At 52.8% G+C, this 21092-nt stretch overlaps 1 protein-coding gene across 3 annotated transcripts in view; it reads right to left on the reverse strand.

Moving 5' to 3' along the window:
* The window catches only part of EMILIN2 (elastin microfibril interfacer 2), a 55427-nt gene extending 34569 nt beyond the window's left edge, over positions 1 to 20858 (reverse strand). For 2 of the 3 annotated variants that reach the window (XM_040970548.1, XM_040970549.1), the window contains exons 1-2: positions 20552 to 20738; positions 20011 to 20133 (exon numbers count right to left, since the gene is read on the reverse strand). In XM_040970548.1, the coding sequence (XP_040826482.1) occupies positions 20011 to 20133; positions 20552 to 20667 (239 nt within the window). In that variant the 5' untranslated portion in view covers positions 20668 to 20738. Of the gene's footprint in view, positions 1 to 20010; positions 20134 to 20551 lie in introns of all 3 variants that reach the window. The other variant, XM_040970550.1, reaches the window with a different exon arrangement.
* Positions 20859 to 21092: the final 234 nt, after the last annotated feature.

Raw genomic sequence — 21092 nt, forward strand, 5'->3', positions numbered from 1 at the left:
GCGGGAGGCAGCACTGCTGGCCCGACAACCAGGCTCTTGCCACCTCCACACGAGGCCTGGCTGCAGTTCCTGGTTTCTAGTGTCCGCCTGGCCCAGTCCCGGCTGTCACATGCACTTAGAGGACAAAACGACAAAATCTCTCTCACGGGCCCGGCACAATAACCAAGTGCCTAAACCCTCGCCATGCCCATGCCAGAATCCCACATAGGTGCTGGTTCGTATCCCAGCTGCTCCACTTCCCATCCAGTTCCCTGCTTGTGGCCTGGGAAGGTAGCACGAAGGAAACCTAGAAGAAGCTCCTGGCTCTGGACCGGCTCAGCTCTGGCCATTGCAGCCATGTGGGGAGTGAACCATCTCTCTCTTACTCATTACTTTCAAATCCATAAAAAAAATGTGTAAAGCCACGGAAACGAAACCACTGGAGCTGTATCCAGGTCTAGCCCTGAGGGGTTGGGAATTCTGAGTCTTGCCTGGAGCAGCCCTAACTCCGGGATCCTGAGGCCACGAGAGAATCTCCCAGGAGGGCCACCAGCAGCTGTGCAGGGGGCCTTGTAAATTCAAACCAGTTAAACCCAAACAAAAGTTCCTTGATTTGGATGGCTGCATTTCCTGTACTTCACAGCCACAGCAGCCTGTGGCTACAGTGATCGGACACCAAGAATAACATTTAGACAACTGCTGAGCTCTGTAAGCCACGCGCAGGAAGCAGTACTAGGCAGACAGCTGCTCACTCCTGACCCCTCACCCACATCACCCCGCCAGCTTTCTCTACCAGCGCCCAGTCCAACAAGCCCCTGGCCCAGGATCACCCGAGTGGATGTCCCATGAAGTAAGCTGCCTCATCCTGCCTTTGGCATCCATTTGTTTCCGTTTGGCTCGGGTCAACAGAGCTTGGCCCGGACAGAAAGCCTGGTGCCCCACGGGGACACTCACTTGACCAGCATTTGTCCCAACAGCTGACTTTCTAGCAAAGACTTCTCCTTCCAACCGGGGAACCCGCAGCCAGTCCTCCCTGCTCCCTTCTGCACATGCATGTCCACTCAGTGTCACCCTCAATGGCACCGAGAGGACAGGGACAGCGACCAGACAGGGCACTTGGCAGCAGCCTGGCAGACACACCCACTGAGAGCGAGGACAGTGTGCACCACCACAGGTCCCACAGGTGACCCTGAAGACCTTCGGCCGGGGCAGACTCCGTTACCCAGAATCCAGCTGCCATCCTGACTTCCCACAGAGCAACAGTTCCTTCCGGGCACTTCTCACCAACAGCGGGAATGCTGAACATCTCATTTCCGGTGCCCGGTTTCACACATCCACTCCCCAGGCCTCCCTCTCCTTCACCGCCTGGGAAAGTGACAGTCCCTGGAGCTCAGGGAGGGAGCGTCTCAGGGCATCACTCGTTCTGTGGCTGCCAGGCTCACTTGGCCTGAGGTCCTCGAGCATCCTCCACGTCACAGCAGGTGTCAGACTTCCTTCCGTTTTACACAGAGATTCACTTTCCACAGAAACTGAAAAAGCAGGAAGCTAGTGATGTCCAACTGACTATTCGGGACAAAGGGTTTCTGTGTTTGCTTTAGGCTTATTTTTAATTGTTGGTAAATAAATGTTGGCTTTTTGGAATGCTTGCCAAAAGCAAATACAGTTGGGTAATAGAAGTTATGAAGTTTGAAATCAGATTCAAAACCAAGTTGAAGGAGAACTCCCCCACCGCAGTGGGAGAAACACTTCCCATTTGAATTCATTCTGGCCTATCAAAAAGCAAGAGCTGAACGCAGGGCTGGCATTGTGGCACAGTGGGTTAAGCCACTGCTTGTGACACCTGCGTCCTGTATCACTCTATCCAAGGCTTGGCTATACCATTTCCAATCCAGCTTCCTGCCAGTGTGCCTGGGAAGGCAGTGGAAAGTGGGCTAAGTGTTTGGACTGCTGCAGCCACATGGGAGACCAGGAAAGAGATCCTGGTTCCAGCCTGGGCCAGACCTAGCTGTTATAGCCACATGGGAGTCAACCAATAGATGGAAGATATGCCTCGCTGATGTCCTGCCTTTTAAATAAATAATCTTGGGCCCAGCATAATGGTCGAATGGCTAAAGTCCTCACACTGCATGTACCGGAATCCCATATGGGCGCCGGTTCTAATTCCGGCAGCCCCACTTCCCATTCAGCTACCTGCTTGTATATCTGACTTTCCAATAAAAATGAAATAAATAAATGATCTTAGCACACACACATGCACCTCGTCGTCTGAAGCCTTGTACCTCCAGAGATGATCTCCATGGCATTCAGAATGAACTTCAATCCCAGGGGGCTCAGCCAGTGGGAACACTACATTGGGAAAAAGTCTTCCACATAAGACAGAGGCCCAGACAAGGGCACAGTCCTGCAGTGCACAGCACAGCAAACAGCAAAACCAGAATTTTCATCTTATCGTTGTCTGCTGGGTTACATATTTTTTAAAGATTTTTTTAAAATGCATATATTGGAAATACAGAGTGACAGAGGAGAAAAGCAGACAAAAACCTTCCATGTGCAGATTCACTCCCCAAATGGCCAGTCACCAGGGCTGGGCGAGGCTGAAGCCAGGAGCCAGGCACTCCAGGTGGGTCTCTCGGTGGGCGGTGGGCAGAAGGCAGCCCAGTAGGGCATCTACTGCCTTCCAGGAGCATTAGAAAGAGGAGGAGGGCATAATCTGGGAGTGGGAGTGACCTAGGAAGGAGATAGTAGGCACCTCCCTAGTGGGTAACCACTCCTACTGGATAGCACAAAAACCAGGACAGGGGCAGGGGTGGTTGACTGAAAGGCGCCTGCCAGTATGTATATGGGCTGGATAGTAGATTGGGTGGGTTGAACTAGGTTTCAATGCACACTGACAAGTACCGGAGCTAAATGGGAAGTGAGACAGACCAGACAAGCCTGCGGTACATACTGGCAAGCATGGAAACCAGGGTAGGGGGCAGGCCTGGTGGGGGTTATAGGGAGTCGCCCCAACTAGGCCACAGCTCCCACTGGTTTGCGTGAGGACCCAGTATGAAGTGGGTAGGATCGAGTTGGACTGCAACACCCATTGGTTCACAAGGAAGACAGGGCTGGAAACAGAACTGACACAGCAATAGCAACAACCAGCATGTGCATAAGCTGATTGGCGCAAAGGATGGTGCTGGACCCTGTACTAGCAAACTCACTCAAGAAACAGATCTGGGATAATCTCAGATGAAGTTTCTTTGGAGATCCCTCCAACTGAACTGCTGATCACAGAACCCCAACCATGAAGAGACTATGTCAGCTAGTGGATTCTGAACAGGTTACATCGCGATCAGAACAGCAAGATTGGCAGCAATATATAACTGTTGAACCGTCAAAACTGCTTGAGCAGGACCCTCGGAGCGTGTCTCACATCAGGGACCTGGGATGGGTGGGAGGCTGGGTGGGGCTTTTCCCTTTGTTTCTCCCCGACCCCAGATACAGGGAAACAAATATTAGTGTGGAAACAATGATATTACCCACTTTCCTGTAGCCCTTGACCCCTTGTACCTTAATCAACTAAGTAAAATTATTTAAAAAAATAATAATAATTAAAAGAAAGAGGAGGCAGGACTTGGGACGAGATGCCGGGGTCCATGGGAGCAGCTTAGCCCACCACACCACAATTCAGCCATTTTTAGTGAGATCTCTGCCTGGAGCAACCAGTAAAACAAAAGCAAAGAAAGGGGAAATCTTTTTCTTAGCTTTTTAGGACAACTCGCCTTAATTTTAAGAGCCAGAATATTGGGGCAACTATCTTTCTGGAATACAGAAATGTATCTGAAGAATCACAAGATGGATGGTCCTTTCTTAGAAGCAGTTTACCGCCTAGCTTTCTCTGTTTCTGTAGAAGTAACAGCCCCAGGCCACAGCTGTGTGTTCAGAATGCACGCACACGCGGGGCGACCTTCCCTCCCTGTGCAAAGCGTGCAGAAGACCCAGTGCTAAGCTGCTGGGCTCTCCATCTCCTCCTGAATTTACTTCCTTAGGCAATCAGGCCAGAGAGCTGGGCTGCAACAGCTAAAATCCTTTGAATTCCCGAGGATTCTGCCTGACCACGCGGTGTGAACAGATGTCTGCCAAAGACACGGCCCCCCTCATCCAGGCAGGGCAAAGCCCGGCACAGCCCCCAGAAAGCTGACCCGGGAACGCAGTGGGCTGCTGCGGGACTTGCTTGACTGGGACACCCACTCCTGAGCAAGTGCGCATGGCTGAAGAGGTCACCAGAGCCTGCGGAGGCAGCCCACGTCTGCCCCTCCCGTGCAGCGGGGCGTCCCTTGGGCTCCTGGGGAAGGGGCTGAGTAATTTAAGACAGTGAGAGGCCCAGGCACTCGCCGCCGAATGCTCTTGGCTAGGGCCACGCCTGCTATAGGCTCTTCCCTGCCCTCACCCCCTACTGAATCCCAACGTCTGCTGTTCCTTAAACTTGTTCTTCATTCCTGGAGTTAGAGTCACAGAGCGCTCCGTCTCCCACCTCACGCCCTCATCAACTCCCCACCCTCCACGCTCCCGCAGAGCGGCCCATGACAACATCATGCCTTTAGCGTGACGCACACCACACACCCGCAGCCCCAACTTTTTTGCTTAGAGTCACTGAGTAACAACTGCGATTATTGCCTTTTCTGTTGATCCTGAAAGAGGCGGAGACAGAGCGCTCCCAGGCCCTGGGTCACTCCCCAGCCGCCAAGGCTGCGCCAGGTCAGAACTGGGAGCCAGGCACTCAGGTGGGAGCCATCACCTGTCTCCCAGGATCTGTTTTAGGAGGCAGAGGTAGACTCAAACCTAAGGACTCCCCCTCCTTTCTTTCTTTAGATGTATTGTTATTTGAGGGGCAGAGATGAGAGAACAGGAGCTCTCCCACTAACTGGCTCACTCTCTAATTGACCCAAGAGTTGAAAACTCCATCAAGGTCTCCCACATGCGCAGCAGGTGGTCACCTGCTGCCTCCCAGGAACAAGCAGCTGGAGGGAGAGGTGGAGCCAGGATGCAAAGCCAGACACGCCCTGTGGGATGCGGGCATCCCAACTGAACTGCTGGGCCAAGCGCCTACCCCGTCCCTTACCTTACAGAAATTGTCCAAATTCTCCTTTAAAAGCCACAGTCATGCAAGATCCTCTGCCCACACAGGACCCCCCGCCGACTTGGCTTTCCCCAGGTTTGGGATCTTCACCCCTTGCTCGTCCTAGATCTCCGGCTTTTCTCTCACTGCCACTCTGCAACCTGAGGCTACCACTCCTTCCCAGGTTGCATCAGACCTGCAGGAGATCCCCAGGGCATAACCGTCTCCCCCAGAGGCTGCCGGGCTGGACAGGCCACACCCGCCGGCTGGGGGCATGGCCCAGAGACACCGAGAACCCAGAGGCAGCTGGCATCTCTCCCGATATAAAGCCATGCCCTTTCCCTTTAAAACCAAATTATTCCCAGTTATAAAAACAACCAGAACCAGGAACACTGGCACTTCTTTTCTAATTGGGGAAAAAAGGACCAAAACATTAAAACCTGGTTTCAAGTTCCTAACAGTGTGGCAAACCATTTTGTACACTGACACGTAACATTCACCCGCACTCAGGAGGAAGCTGGTTTTCTCTGAAGAGCGCCGCCTGGCCTCATCCACCAGGCTTGAGGGGAGGACACAAGTGGAGGAGGTGGGCAACGGCTTAGCAAGATATAAAGAGCTGGCGCCAGTGCTGCGGCACAAAATATTAAGTCTCTGCAATGCCGGCATCCCATGTGAGTACTGGTTCAAGTCCCAGCTGCTCCACTTCCCATTTAGCTCTACTAACATACATGAGAAGTTGGCAAGAGATGACCCAAAGAGAGTGGGCCCTTGCAGCCATGCAGGAGATCCACAGGGAGTTCCTGGTGTTTGGCTTTAGCAATGTGGGAATGAACCAATGGATGGAAGATCTCTCTCAGTCTCTCCAAGTCTGCCTTAAAGAGTCTTTAACATGGGCCCAGCGCAGTAGCCTAGCAGCTAAAGTCCTCGCCTTGTATGCCCAGGATCTCATATGGATACCGGTTCATATCCCGGCTGCCCCACATCCCATCCAGCTCCCTGTTGTGGCCTGGGGAAGCAGTTGGGATGGCCCAAAGCCTTGGGACCCTGCACTCACATGGGAGACCTAGAAGAGCTCCTGGTTCCTGGCTTGGGAACAGCTCAGCTCCAGCCATTGTGACTACTTGGAGAGTGAACCAGGAGATGAAAGATCTTTCTGTCTCTCCTTCTCTCTGTAATCCTGCCTTTCCAATAAAAACAAATCCATCTCATTGTTTGCTTTTAAATGGAAAGCATGGGGGAGGGAAGATGGAGGAGGATACCCAATGGCTTCACTTCCCATCCAGCTCCCTGCCTGTGGCCCGGGAAAGCAGTTAAGGACGGCCCAAGGCCTTGGGACCCTGCACCTGCATGGGAGACCCAGAAGAGGCTCCTGGCTTCAAATTGGCTCAGCTCCAGCCATTGTGGCCGCTTGGGGAGTGAACCATCAGACAGAAGATCTTCCTCTCTGTCTCTCCTCCTCTGCCTTTCCTATAAAAATAAATAAATTTTGAAAAAAGAAAAAGAAAGAAAAGGAGACCAGCTATCATCAATGATCAACTTTTCAGTATAGGTGGTTTAGTTTTCATTTCCTTAAAATATAGTTTGCAGGGCCCAGCGCGGTGGCGCAAGTGGTTAAGGTCCTTGCCTTGCACTCCCGGGATCCCATATGGGCGCCAGTTCTAATCCCAGCAGCCCCGCTTCCCTTCCAGCTCCCTGCTTGTGGCCCGGGAAAGCAGCCGAGGACAGCCCAAATCCTTGGGACCCTGCACCCGCGTGGGAGACCCAGAAGAGGCTCCTCATTGCGCTCACTAGGGGAGTGAATCATCAGACGGAAGATCTTCCTCTCTGTCTCTCCTCTCTGTATATCCGCCTTTCCAATAAAAAAATAAAAATAAATCTTTAAAAATATATATATATAGTTTGCAACAGCTGGGTTTTTACTTACTGTTTCTGAAGAGTCCCTTGACAAGTAGCGTGAGCAGAGAGACAGAAAAGGGGGGCCGAGAGAGCTCTTACCCACCAACGCACTCCCCGAAGGCCGGGACAGTCTACAGGCAGGAGGCCTGAACTCCATCTGGGTCTCCCAGGGGGTGACAGGGCCCCAAACACTTGGGCCATCCCTCAATGTTTTATCAGGTGCATCCACAGGAAGTTGGATGGGAAGCGGAGCAGCCAGGACTCCAACTAGCACTCCAATACAGAGGCAAGCATCTGTGTGGCAAGTGGCAGCTTAGCCTGTTGTGCGACAACAAAAAGCCCCATCGTTGCTTTACTTAAACAAGACAATCCAGATCTGTGGGTTCATTGTTGCTGTCAGCCTCCTTAGAAACTCTGGTGCGGGAGCCTGCTTGTGGCATAAACAGCTAATCCTCCAGTCGTGGCACTGGCATCCCATAGGGACATTGATTTGAGTCCAGGCCATTCCACTTCCCATGTAGCTCCCTGCTAATGGCCTGGGAAAGCAACAGAGGATGGTCCAAGGTTATTGGGCCCCTGCACCCATGTGGGAGATAGGGATGAAGCTTTTGGCTTCATCCTGACTGAGCCCTGGTCCTGGTGGCCATCGAGGGAGTGAGCCAGTGGATGGAAGATCAGAGTCCCACTGGCTCGTCCTTTCTCTCTGTAACTCTAACTTTCAACACACACACACACACGCCACTGACAACTGTTCAAACATATGAGCTCTATAACTGCGTGACCATTGTATCTCCCCTGCCAGGTAAGTATGATGATCTCTTAACTGAAAAGTAAAAACCAAACTTGAGGCCCGGCACAGTAGCCTAGTAGCTAAAGTCCTTGTTGTGCATATGCCGGGATCCCATGTGGGAGTCAGTTCGTGCCCTGGCTGCTCCACTTCCCATCCAGCTCCCTGCTTGTGGCCTAGGAAACAGCGGAGGATGGCCCAAAGCCTTGGGACCCTGTACCTGTGTGGGAGACCTGGAAGAAGCTCCTGGTTTCCGACCAGCTCAGTTCTGGCTGTTGCAATCACTTAGGGAGTGAATCAGAGGACGGAAGATCTTTCTGTCTGTCTCTACTTCACTCTGTGTATCTGGCTTTCCAATAAAAATAAACAAATCTAAAAACAAAAACACCCAAACTCATTTCATGTGATTCTTAACAGCAGAAGGAAAAGCAAGCTACAGTCAGTCAGCAGGTGGCTTTGCCGCCCACGCTGGGGCTTTCGCGAGCCCCCAGGGTCCAATCTGGGAGCATCCCACGTGCGGATACTATGTCAGCAGTTTCCTATTAGTTTAAAAACCCGAGAGGAGCAACTTGGGAAGAGGCTTCTGTTGGCTCACTGATCATTCACAGGCCAAGGCTGGGCAGCCCCCCTGGTCCCAGCCCTGGCTGAGCCGGGTGGCACAGGGACAACCACACAAAGCCCAGAGGGAAGTCAACCCAGACTCAGTGTAGGTAACCAACACGCGTCCCAAGCCCACGCCAGGGCTGAGCCCCCACAAGGGCCATCTCCCAGAGGCAACAACCAGATGAAGTTTCCATCCTTGACCACCATCATTAATCTCTTCACTTTCAGCTTACAACTTTGGGGCTTAAGCATCTCCAAGCCTTCCGAGCACCAGATCTTCTTTAAACCATACTGGACAACAAACACACAGTTCCATTCTCCATAACAACAGCTCCGTGTCAGGCCCAAGTCAGCCAAGAATGAGGTCAATTCTATCTGACAAAACCAGAACATTACTTACTTCTCACTTCCCTCAGATATAACCTGTGATTTATAATATTTGCCCCTCTTCTTAGATATCAAATGGGATAACAGCCACAAAAAATAATTATCAAATTATTTCTTACAGAAATAATCAAATGGGATAACAGCCACAAAAAACACTTTGAAACAATAATGGCTTAGATAAATGAAGTTGATATATAAAAAACATGTGTTTATCTATTTGACCATAGGCAAAGTTCACACGAAGATGGAAAAAATGGATTCATTATATAAAAATGTACTGGACAGCCCACAGCAAGGGCTCCATGAACTGCTGACTCCCTGACCGAGCCACGTCCTTTCTACCCTGATACACTGGTACATGGATCTACCTTCCGGGCGGCTGTGATTATTTTTAAAGATTTTTTTTTTCTTTATTTCAAGAGGCAGAGAGACAGAGAAGGGGAGACAGAAGAGATCTTCCATCCATTGGTTCACTCCCCCAAATGTCAACACCCAGGACCAGACCAAGCCAAAGCCAGGAGCCAGGAACACCCTCCTGGCCTCCCACCCAGGCAGCAGGGGCCCAAGTGCCCAAGCCATCGTCCACTGCCTTGTTAGGGGGCATAGGCAGGAAGTTCTATCAGCTGTGGGGTAGCTGGGACTTGAGCCAGCACTCTAACATAAGGTGCCCAGTGTGGCAGGCGACAGTGTGCTTCACTAAACCACAACACTGGCCCAAAGTGTGGCCTCGTCTCTCTGTGCCCTGAACAGCTATGCAGATGGCTGCTCGGTGACGTCCACGCACCTGCGCCCACACAAGGCCAGCAGCGCCACTTCGTAGTTCCTGGCTCAGCGCACGTGCGCCTTCTCATCCACGCGCTTCTCTGACAACGCCAGGGTCAGACCTGGCATCCACCGTGGCCAATCTCCTGAGCCAAAACCCTGCACCCGCCCGTCTAAGCCTTTGCTCATGTCATTTGCTGGCCTATGTGGCCTTGGGCTTCTCTCACATCTGTATATATTCAACTAGAATCTTCCTTCAAAACTCTGCCAAGAACTTAGCACTCACAAACAAACTCCCGGAGTCCTCCTGACTGGGAATGCTTTCTCCCACCTTCAGCATCCCGAGTGCTCCTCCTGCATGTTGTACTCATTTTTGTCTCATTTCAGCTATTGAATGTGAACCTCAAGAGAACAAGGTGAACAAGAGAAGGGCCCGTGCCACTCCTGCCGTGGGGCCTTGTTCTGGATCAGGTGCAAGCCTTACTCAAACTCACTGAACAAGGATTTTTGTGCAACAGTCAACTTCACTGAGCTCTCTGCCAGGTCAGAGTGTCTTATGCTAATCATGCATTCTTAATCCATTTTTCAGAACTCTGAAATGTGATGTGTGCTTTTCTTTCCTTTCTTTTAAAAGTTTCATTTTATTTGAAGAGCAGAGACAGATCTCCATCCACTGATTCACTCTCTGAATGCCTGCGACGGCCAGGACCCCACAACTCAATCCAGGTCTCTCATGAGAATGGCAGGGGCCCCAGCACCTGAGCATTTACCTGTTACCTCCCAAGACTGCCTCAATAAACTGGAAGTGGAGGAGCCAGGACTTGAACCAAGTACCCCAGTACTTCAATTTGGGATGCAGGCAGCATCCTGTGTCAGATGTCTCCCCCAGCATGCACGTGCTTTTCCATTCCACTATGGATGTATCTAGTGCTCACCATCTGACATGTACTCACCATCTCAGTTGGTCTTCAGGAAAACCAAAGCTGTCACTGTTAACAGAAATGACTCTACGTACTTCGTACAGCGTCATGTTCTCGGCCACAAAGCAACCATGTACACATAGTAGTGCATGCGTCTACAGGAAAACGGCTCAGCCACATCTCACAGCCACGGACCGAGACGCAGCACAGCAGAGATGGAGCTCGGTATGATGACTCTCAACGGAGAAGCCAGATGAAAACAAGAACACGGGTGTGGCTCCATTCACACCAAGTTCCCCAAACTGCAAACTCCATAGCGACTGAGAGTGGATTGATGCCCAGGGAGGGAGTGCAGGTGGAGCTGGGGGGATGGCAAAGGAACAAGAGACTGTCAGGGGAGATGGACGAGCTCCCGCTTGTGATGGTGGCCCTGTTGAAACACTACAATATGCACTTTACTTATTCAATGACACCTCCATGTAGTTGTTTCAAATAAAAGTTGGGAAGACTGCTCTCATTTTAAGGAATGCAGTATTGCCTGATTCTACAATAGAAAATAAAGTCAATTTAACTTTCAAGGAAAAAAAGAAAACGTACCCACCCCACCGCCACCTGTACCCAGGACTGGTTCTAACCAGGAGCACCTGCGAGGCGCCTTGCTTTCTGGTTCTGGATGAGGGATGCTGGGAAAGGGCGTCCTTGCCTGCTGTTGTCTGTGATGCAACAGGGTGAGTCCTAATGAGCTCGAGGGGCCAGCTGATGATGCCATCTGTTGTGATGAGAAAGGCACACGCCCCCTGTCACAACAGAGCGCGGCTATGACCTTGCAGCTTGGTCCTGGGAGGGCTCCACAGGACACCCCCACCCCACACACACACTCTCCGCAGGTGGGAGACACCTGATGCCCAGGCCAGCCTTGAACTCTGTGGCTGGATTCGGGATGCTGGGATGTTAGGAATGCAAGCAGGGGTTTGGTGATGCGTCCTGCCCCGAGCTTGGTGTTGCAGCTGCCTAAGAGAGCAGGGGTGAAGGTTGATGGGAGCCAGAGAAATGCTTTCACAGAGGAAAGCTCTCCTCAGGAAGGCCTGGATTACAAAATCATCCCCACCCCAAGCTCTGTCGCAATCTCCACCACAGCTCCGTTTTCAAGAAATGTGGAAAAGCTTCACTTAGCAACAAAACAAGTGGCACTTTTCCCCCCGCCCTACCGGGAGGACATTTACATGCCCTTATCTCCTCTGACAACAGCCCTCCCTCTGCAGTGCATGCCGGGAGGGGCTTCCAGCCACAGGGAACTTGCAAGTAGCCTTGCCTGGCAGTGGTCTCAGGAGCAAACGCCTGGAGGAGCAAGGCTGCTGCAGCGCACGCCCGCGCGGGGCTCAGGCAGAACCCGCACTAGGCAGCAGAGAGCAGGCAGAGCTGGGAGGGCCCCCAAAAGAGGAGCCACCCAGGGCTGCGCCCACACTTTCTCTCCACCAAGTGCACGGCTCTGAAAGGCTGACGCTGCAAAGGATCATTTCTAGGCTGATTCTCTCATTTCTAATATTTCCTTAGGTGGGAGAAAACGCTAAACAGCTGTATCTTTCTGGATCTTTCCAAAGGCCACACCCTAAAAAGTTTGCCTTCTGCAGCATTTGCAAAGTTTGATTCATTCGAACCCTCCCAACTTTTTTCTTTTTCTGCAGCTCCCATCTCCCTTTGCAAACAGGAAGAAGAAAAGTTACTAGGGACTTCAGTTTTCATTCTTCATCATTCCGCCTTCACTGGGGACAGCTGTCACCCTGAAAATGACAGCATTCCTCCTCAGCTCCTGCCACGAAGTCAGGCTCGGCTCCATCACTGGGTCAATGGCTCATTGTTATTTCAAAGCCCAGAAAACAGCTTCTTGGAGGACAGAAGCAATTATTCTGGGTAGTAAACAAAAAAATACATAAAAGTCACATAACCACCAATAAATCAGAACAGTGTGTGACGGCCTGCAAGTGATTTGACTGGTGTTCACGGTCTTAAAAAAAACAACAGTCTTCAGGTCCAGCACAGTAGCCTAGCAACTAACGTCCTCACCTTGAACACACCAGGATCCCATGTGGGCTCCGGTTCCAATCCCAGCAGCCCCGCTTCCCATCCAGCTCCCTGCCTGTGGCCTGGGAAAGCAGTCGAGGTCAGTCCAAAGCTTTGGGACCCTGCATCCCTGTGGGAGACCTGGGAGGAAGCTCCTGGCTCCTGGCTTCAGATCGGTGCAACACTGGCCATTATGGTCATTTGGGGAGTGAATCATTGGACGAAGATCTTCCTCTCTGTCTCTCCTCCTCTCAGTATATCTGACTTTAAGACGTACTTTTTATTGCAAACAAACAACAACAACAACAAACAGCCTTCACAGCATCATGCAACTGCTCTGACAGCACCTACCAAAGTCCTTACTCCCAGCCAACCCCAGGAACGTCTTCACATTATCCACACGAGGAAGATGGTTTTTTGTTTCTCTCTAGAAGTAATGAAGTGGGACCAGAGCTGTGGTACGTCAGCTTAAGCAGCCACCTGCAATGCTGGCGCCCCACATCAGCATACAGGAGCAAGTGCTGGCTGCTCTGGCTAACGTGCTTGGGAAAGCAGCTGCAAGATGACCCACCTACCTGGGCCCTGCTACCCACGTGGAAGACCTGGGTGGAGTCTGTGGCTCCTGGCTTTGCCACGTGGAAGACCTGGGTGGAGTCTGTGGCTCCTGGCTTTGGCCCAGCCATTGTAGAATGAAGCAACAAGTGGAGTATCTTTCTCTATGTCACACTGCTTATCAAATATTAAGTAAATAAAACTTTAAAAAGTTAAAAAAAAAAAAGTGTTAGTGGCTGGGTGAAAAATCAACAGGATCAGCGACAGTTAATTTCTGCCACGCAAGCAGCTAACTGGTCCTTATCAACCTGCCACAGTCATTCAAACACCTACAGAAGCCAGAACACCCACGGACAGCCAGAGCCTTTACAGTAAACCAACCGCAAGCGCTCCCTAAGGAAGCAAGCAGCCAACCCAAAAGTCTGACTTAATGTTCACCTGTTGGGCCTGTCCTTTCCTTGATTATCACAGCTCCCCAAATATGCTTAGGTCATGCATTTGGGTGTCTGTCTTTCCCCGATATGTTGTGGTATTACCCTCAAACCCAAAGGCAGCCGGGGAAGCCCACGGCGGTGAGCACCCTACAAACAAGCCAACAGACGGTGGAAACGACCTCTGCCACAAGTGGCTTCTCCCAAGGGCTGCGGCGGGCTTCCACCTCCCCGCCCGACCCCACATACACCCTGCGGTGCAGACAGGAAAAACGTGCCTCCAGGAGGCTCGCGGACTTGCCTCATTCACCCAGTTTGGTGGGCACGAGCTCAAGCCAGAAGTCAAGTCTTCTATATGCTTTTCCAGAACTCATCGACTACCGCTACAGCAACTCAGCAGCTGCCCCAGGAGCACGGAGCCCCACGCCCCACCTGCCCTTTTCGGCCACCTCTCAATGCCACCTCCAGGAGCACGTGCCAATGTGGGTGAACCTGATCCATGGAGGCAGACACAAGAAGCAAACTGGTTTTCTCAAGGTTGTCACCTCTCTTTGAGTCCTATTTTTCTCCAAGAAAGATCAAACATCACCCTTGGAATGAGTGCCAGCATCCCCATGGTACAATGCCAGTTTGAGTACCTGCTACCCGCTTCTGATCCAGCTTCCTGCTGTGTGCACACCGGCAAGCAGCAGCTGATGGCTCAAGTTCTTTGATACCCAAGGAGGAGACCCAGATGAGACCCAGACCACGGTCCTGGCTCCTGCTTTGGCCTGGCCCAGCCCAGACTGTGTCTGCATTGGGGAGGTAAACCAGAGAGAATGGAAGAATAAAAATCTCGCTTTGTCTCTTTCTCTTTAGTTCACTATTGTCTTTCAAGAGATGAAAATCAACATTCAAGAAAATGTCACCCTCAGCATACAGTTTCTTTTCTGAAGTTCCCATCTCTGCCCTATGTAAACTCTAAGGTAAGCTTGTGATGAGAACAAAAGGAAAAGTGAGTGGGGAAATGTTGTTAATTACCGCAGCCCCCACAGGGCTTACATCCCTGGGAACCAGGAAACACAGACCTTGGAAGGACGGTGGGAGGACCCCTTGGGGCTGATCTGGAATAAAAACCGAGAGAAACTGCACAGGGAGCCAAGCCTATGGCCTGAGATTCAGCACCTGGTGACTCCAGCTGACTCCAGCCTTCCCTCAAGCAGGTGACTCAAGCAAAGCAGCGAGGTTCCCAACAACCAGCTAACTGCAAAGCTGGAGGTGGGACAGGTGTGGTGGAGCAGCAGAGACTCCAATTAAGTCACTCACATCTACAGGAAGGCTTGTGATGCAGCCAGGTAAACCTGGAATCCCGTATCAGTGCCGACTGACCTCCAGATGCTCCACTTCCAGGCCAGCTTCCTGCAGGCATGCCTAGGAGGGCAGCCAAGCATGGGCATCCCTGATGGTGGGCTATCTGTGGCCATCTGGGGAGTGACCAGAGGTTGGAAGATATCTCTGCCCGTCTCTGCCACTCTCCCTTTCAAATAAATGAATCTTAAAAAAAAAAAAAAAAAAGACAAATCCTATTTTGATAAAGTGCATGGTCCCAACTCCACTCGCCACTCCAGCCCCAGCTCCAGCAGACCCTGGGGGCAGCAGCGGCTGGTGGTTCAAGTAGCTAGGTCCATGCCACCCCCCTGGGAGGCCCTGGGTTCCCACTGGTCAACTTCGGTGGTGCTCACTGCAGATGTTTGCAGGAGTATGGGAGCTCAGTCTGTCTGCCTCTCAAATAAAACCTGTTTTTTAAAGGCTGAAAAAAAAAAAAAAAAAAAAAAACAGTTCTCCCAAAAGGCACTGTTGGGAACAGATGGACTTTTGTTCCTGCTGGTATGGAAAGCGGACTGGAGGCTCCAGAACGCGTAAGGCCCAGGGTTTTCCCAGCTTTCAGAATTCCATGTTGTCTTTTACTTAAGCACTTTCCCCCAGGTGAGCCTGCTGCCTCACCGACAGCTTTCCAGCCAAGTGGACAGCCATCCGGTCAGGAACTGGAATCAAGGACTGGAGCGCTCTGGAACTCGCTCCTCCAGCTAACACCTGCACCAAATCCCTGGGCCCCCACATTTAGGCCACCGGCACAGGCTGCAGCTCTCCCCACCCCCAGAGATATGCTTTAAAACAAAGTCAACAAGAAAAATCCCACTGAACTATAACGCAGGTCAAGAGGTCAGGGTAGGGTGGGGTGGGGTGGGGTTGACACTGCTAAATCCCAGTTCATTTGCGGTTTCAGGAACCCTGGGGCTGGGAGACGTGAGCCAGTCCAGAGGGAACCATCCTGCCTCCCACCTGGGGTCCCAGCGTTGCCGCAGCTCCCTGCCAGGACGCCTGCAGAGGACTGCTAACAGCAACCAGGCCAGCGAGGGGCTCGGACAAACAGACCTGGCCTTTCGCGGGCTCGGCTGCTTCTTGACCACTAGCCCTCCTACCGAACGAGGCAGAATGGTTCCAGGTGGAGTTCATGGACAACTGAATTAAAATTTCCTTTGGTGTGAATCAAATGTTAAAATACAGCCCCTACAAGGGTTTCATCAGAAACACACGCTGGCACCCACTCAAACCCTTTTAGTTTCATCTCCCCACTGACTCCGACTCTCCCCCAACCCCCATGGTGACAGAGGTGGGGTGCAGGAACTCAGTGCAGTCCCTTGATGCACCCAAGCCAGCCTCTGGTCCCACCCAGGAAGAACCCCAAGGCACTCAAGACCCCAAGTTGGCCCCTACAGCCACCCCGGGTCTCCGCCTCTGGGGCCGGGATGGGCGGAGGTTCTCAGCAGGGACTCTGGGAGGCTCTGTGGGTGGCCAGGATCCCCCACACACGCACCATGGCCAGTTCCTCACAGTCAGAGGTTCCTCTGGTGTTCCTCCGTGCAATGAAACTGCAAGTCTGGCTGGGCTATTACGGAAACACAAAGCGAAGCAGTTATCTCAGAAGGGAGAAAAAAGGAGTCCTCCAGCCACCTGGAGAATTGGGACTGAGTGGAAAAAAACAGCCTGCAGCTGGTGCAAGGCAACCTCGGGTGGGCATCTGCCCCCTCGGGGCCTCCCCACTGGCTCCCAGGTCGCTGTGCCTGAGACCCTGTGGGCCACTCACAGGGATTAGCTCCAGGAAGACAGGCCACTTTTGGTTGAAGCAACCCTGCTCAGGTTTTAAGCCTGTGCATGGAGAAAGGCCGAGCCAGACACACACACACAGAGGAAATCCCAAATCTCACAACCTCAGTTTCTTTTAGAAGTTTTTAAAATCCAGAGAGAGAGAGAGAAACAGTCTTCCATTCCCTGGTTCACTCCCCAAATCACCATACCAGCTGGGGCTGGCCATAGCCAGGAAACTGCAGCTTCATCCGGGTCTCCCATATGGGTTCAGGATGCCTGGCCATCTCCCGCTGCTTTCCCAGGCACATTAGCAGGGAGGTGGGTCAGAGGTCCAACAGCCAGGACTCAAACTAGTGCTGCTAAGGGGCGCCGGCAGGCAGCGGCTCAACTTGCTGTGCCAGTGCTGGCCCCTGATTTTAATTTCTATATTATTATTATTACTATTATGATTTGAGAGGCCAAAAGAGAAATATATACACAGAGGAAATTCTCATTTCCTGGTTTCCTCCCACAGATGTCTGCAAAGGCCAGGACCAGGCCAGGCTGAAGCCAGAAGTCAGGTGCCCATTCCGGGTCTCCCATGTGGGTGGCAGGGGCCTGAGCACTTGAACCATCATGTGCCACATCCCAGGGTGCACCGGGAAGCAGGGATGAGGGTTGAGGTCAGCAGGGATGGGGAATAATTCCAGGTGTGGGGGGTTTAACCAGCATAACAAGGAGCAATCAAACATGCCTGTGTTTCTTGAACAACTTGTATAGCACAGAGGGCAGTGTGACAAAGGATGAAGGCTGTTGCACCACCACAAAATGAGCCCCTGTGACAAGGAGTGTACAGCACACCTGGTCACACACCAGACTGCTCACACTCCTATGGGGACTGGCTTCCAGGACAGTCCTCAAGTACACAAACGCAGGGACACTGCGGGCCCTGGGGCAGAGGGCAGCGGGGCCACGCCCTGGGCCACAAGGCGCTCACTCACCCTCCAGCCGGCCTTGGGATGACTCTGCTTCCTCTGGTGAAACGGGGCTCCTGATGGGGCTTCCTCCTCCCTGTCTTTGTTCTCTCTCCTGGTCCCACTCCTCTTCCTCCTGCGCCTCCTCTGCTCCGGGGCTCAGGCTGGCCAGCAGGAAGCTCTGACTCCCGCAGCCAGGCCTTTTCCGGGTGGGTGGAAGCGTCTAACACTGCCCCCAAAGCATCCCTTCAGCACCCCCGGGGGGCTCCCAAAGGCCCCTTCTTTCCATAATCCTCAGGATCCAGGAGGCATCTCATGAGACTTCCGGGTTAACCATCCAGAGATACTTGTGGATTCATCAGAAAACAACGGGCAATTCCACCAGGAACAGCCATTCTCTCTCAGGATCAAAACCTACATCGCCCTTTGTCTTCGCTCAGCCACAAGCAGAGGCTGAAACATAAGGCAAACCCTCCTTAGCTTTCCTATCCCTAAAAACCTAAGAAAAAGTCAAGACAATGAGTTTGCCAAGGCTAATTTCCAGAAATTCATCAACTAAACTGCATTTTTAAAAAGCCCATATTTGAGATGCAGCACTGGAAATGTAAGAGAAACAAAACCCACGCTGACGGGGTCATGATCGAAGGCAGAGGCCCACGCAGCTTCCTTTAGTTTTAATGGAACCACAGACACAGCTGTCATGTGTATGGCAACTGTGTTGCCCTCAGTGGTTGGCGAAAACAGATCAGGTGCCTTCCATTACCCAGCTGCCCTGGCGATTATTCACTCCCCACAGACAACCAAGTTTTGATCAAACAGCATAATTAAACCATCCTTTGGCTTTCCAAGCAGCTAAAATAATTTGCAAAACTAAAATCAAACCATCTGTCCAGTGAAAAAACAGTACCTTTCACAACAAGAGATCCCATGCGCACCTCTGAGGTGTGACAGGATGAAGGCTGCAGCAAAACACGAGAGGTCCTCCTTGTAGCAGAGGAACAAAATATTCCAGGAGCCAGCCCTGCCACACAGTGTGTTAAACTACTGCCGGTGGCTGTCCCATAGGAGTGCCACTTCAAGACCAGGCTGTTCCACTTCCTATCCAGCTCCCTGCTAACGCACCTGGGAAAGCAGAGGAGGATGGCCCAGGTGCTTGGGCCTCAGTACGCACGGGAGACCTGCAAGAAGCTCCAGGATTTGGAAGCCCAGGCTGTTGGAGCCATTTGGGGAGTTAGCCAGTGAGTGGAAGATCTTTCTAACTCTGAATTTCAAATCAATTGGTAAATATTTTTAAAAATATATATTCCTAACAAATCATTCAATGCTGATTTTTAAACAACACAAACTTACTTAATGGCTCTGACACTGCCTTGGTGCAGCTGTCTCTGCTTACAGACTTTACACCTAAACTTTATTACCTCGATTAAGATGCTCTGACCAGCTAGCCAGCCCCGTGTGACAGCCACTCAGCTGCAGCCTTTTCCCTCTGGATTACCAAGCAGGGCAGTCTTCTAAGTGTCTGTGTGGCCCAACAGGAGCTGTCCCATCCCTGCTGGTAGGTCGGCCTGGGAGCCTGCAGCCACCTCGGTCCCACATGGACTGTTCTTCGCTGTAATGACAACTGTGCTCTAACACAAACAGCTTATTCTTTGTGGAAAACAATTTTGCCCATCACGTGTGCCTCTCAGCAGCCATTCATTTCCATGGGGCCCCCTGGTCTGATATCTGAGGACACAGAACCTCCAGGGCTCTGCGGGGACAGCTGGGATGTGTTAAACAGGCCCTGTACTCTGGCATAGCTTCCTCTGTAGGTGTTTAAGATGGCAAAATCTTTCTAACTGAAGTCTTTCTCCTGGTCTCCAAAGACCATTCTCTCCCGACAGTCTTAGTGAATCCCACAGTCTAATTAGAGTAAGATCCTACGCTTAAACAAATTACTCCTGAGAACTTCGAGCTACAAGATTGAAGGAAATAGTAAGTCTTAGGGTAGACACTTGCCAGCCAACGCCCCCTCCTCCCCAACACCCGAGTTAATACTGCACTGAAAGGTTTTTAGCAGCATGCATTTTAGAATCCTCCGAGTGCCTCAGAACACACAATATGGATCTAATTAAGTCCAGCTGCCTTGTGTTAGTAATAAAATCGTAAGGGGGAAAGAAGAGAGAAAGACGCTGGGGTGGAGGTTTTATGTGCCCCTCCAGTGCCCGGGTGATGGCAAACGCCCAAGCCAAGCGCATCCTCAGGGCTCGCTCCGGGCAGCGCACGCTTCCTACACCGCCAGCGCGGCTGGTACCCGGCTGGTACCCAGCTCGGAGCTCCAACTTGCCCGCGGCTCGCCTTTCCGCAACACATCTGCCACAGAGATTTGCAGAAGGGCCGGAGCCCCGCGCTCGGAGCCCTCTCCACCCCCACCGCCCGGGCCCCGCGCCCGCCCCGCTCCACCACTCACACCAGTGCCGACGGACAGGGCATCTGGTTCCAGGGACAGTTGTACTGCGCCTGAATAAAACTCTCGCTGCCTTCCAGCACCGAGCAGCTCACGTTCTTGTTCACGACGTACGCGCACCAGTTCCTGGGGGAAGAGAGCGGGAGCAGTGTAAAGCCGGAGAACAATGAGGCGGGGGAGAGAGGAGGGCGAGCTGATTGAGCAGCGTGACCGGCGAAGGGCAGGGAGCACGCAAAGTCAGAGGGGCACGGGGCTGCCTCCCGCCCTGCGAGCACCCTCACCCGAAAAAGGCCAGAGGGAAGCCCCGCAGCAGCCAGGGCGCCTGTGATGCCTGGGAATGTCTTCCCGCTCGCTCTGCTCGGCCCCACACCCCCTGCGCCCCCACATCCCAGCACTGTTCAGCTCTGGGACGGCCCGCGCCAGCACCCCGCCACCCGGAGGAGCGGCTCCGGGGAGCCCGAGGCGGACGCCCGAGTGGTCTGGGAGTGCAGCGGCGAGTCTCGGGCGGAGCACGCAGGGACCCCGGACGCTCAGAGCCACTTACTTGTTCCTGGCGCTGGGCCGGGCTGGGTAGCCAGGCTGCGGGCCAGCCTGGCACAGCCCCGCACCTCCCAGAGCCAGCAGCGCCAGCAGCGCCCAGGGCCGGGTCGACTGGCACATGGTGCGCGAGTGCCGAGTGCGGCGGAGCGGGCTGAGCGCCACGAGGCTGCGGCGGCCGGGGCGCCGCCCGGGAAGGCGAGAAGCTTGGGCACTTCGCGGCGCCCCCGCCCGCCGCCGCCGCCGCCCCCTCCGGCTTCTCACTCCCACTTCTCCTTGGGCAGCCCCGGGAGCCGGGCGCTGTTCCTCGGTCCCTCAATGACGCACAGATCCCCCCCGGGTGCCGCCCTCTTTATTTCACTTCCCTCTCCGAAACGTGACTCTCCAGTACGTCCTCCTTGGTCTCCAGTGCCCTCTGCTCTCGGCAGGGGGCCGGGGGTGAAAGAGCTAAAGGGTCTGGGATCAGGGTCTCGGTTACAGAATTTCCAATTACTCATTCCTTTGGTCTTGTCCCAGCATCGCAGCGACTCCGCCTCCCACCTTCCCAC

This window comes from Ochotona curzoniae, unplaced genomic scaffold (genome assembly GCF_017591425.1).
Source record: "Ochotona curzoniae isolate NIBS_2020 unplaced genomic scaffold, NIBS_Ocur_1.0 scaffold_4812, whole genome shotgun sequence".
NCBI lineage: Eukaryota > Metazoa > Chordata > Mammalia > Lagomorpha > Ochotonidae > Ochotona > Ochotona curzoniae.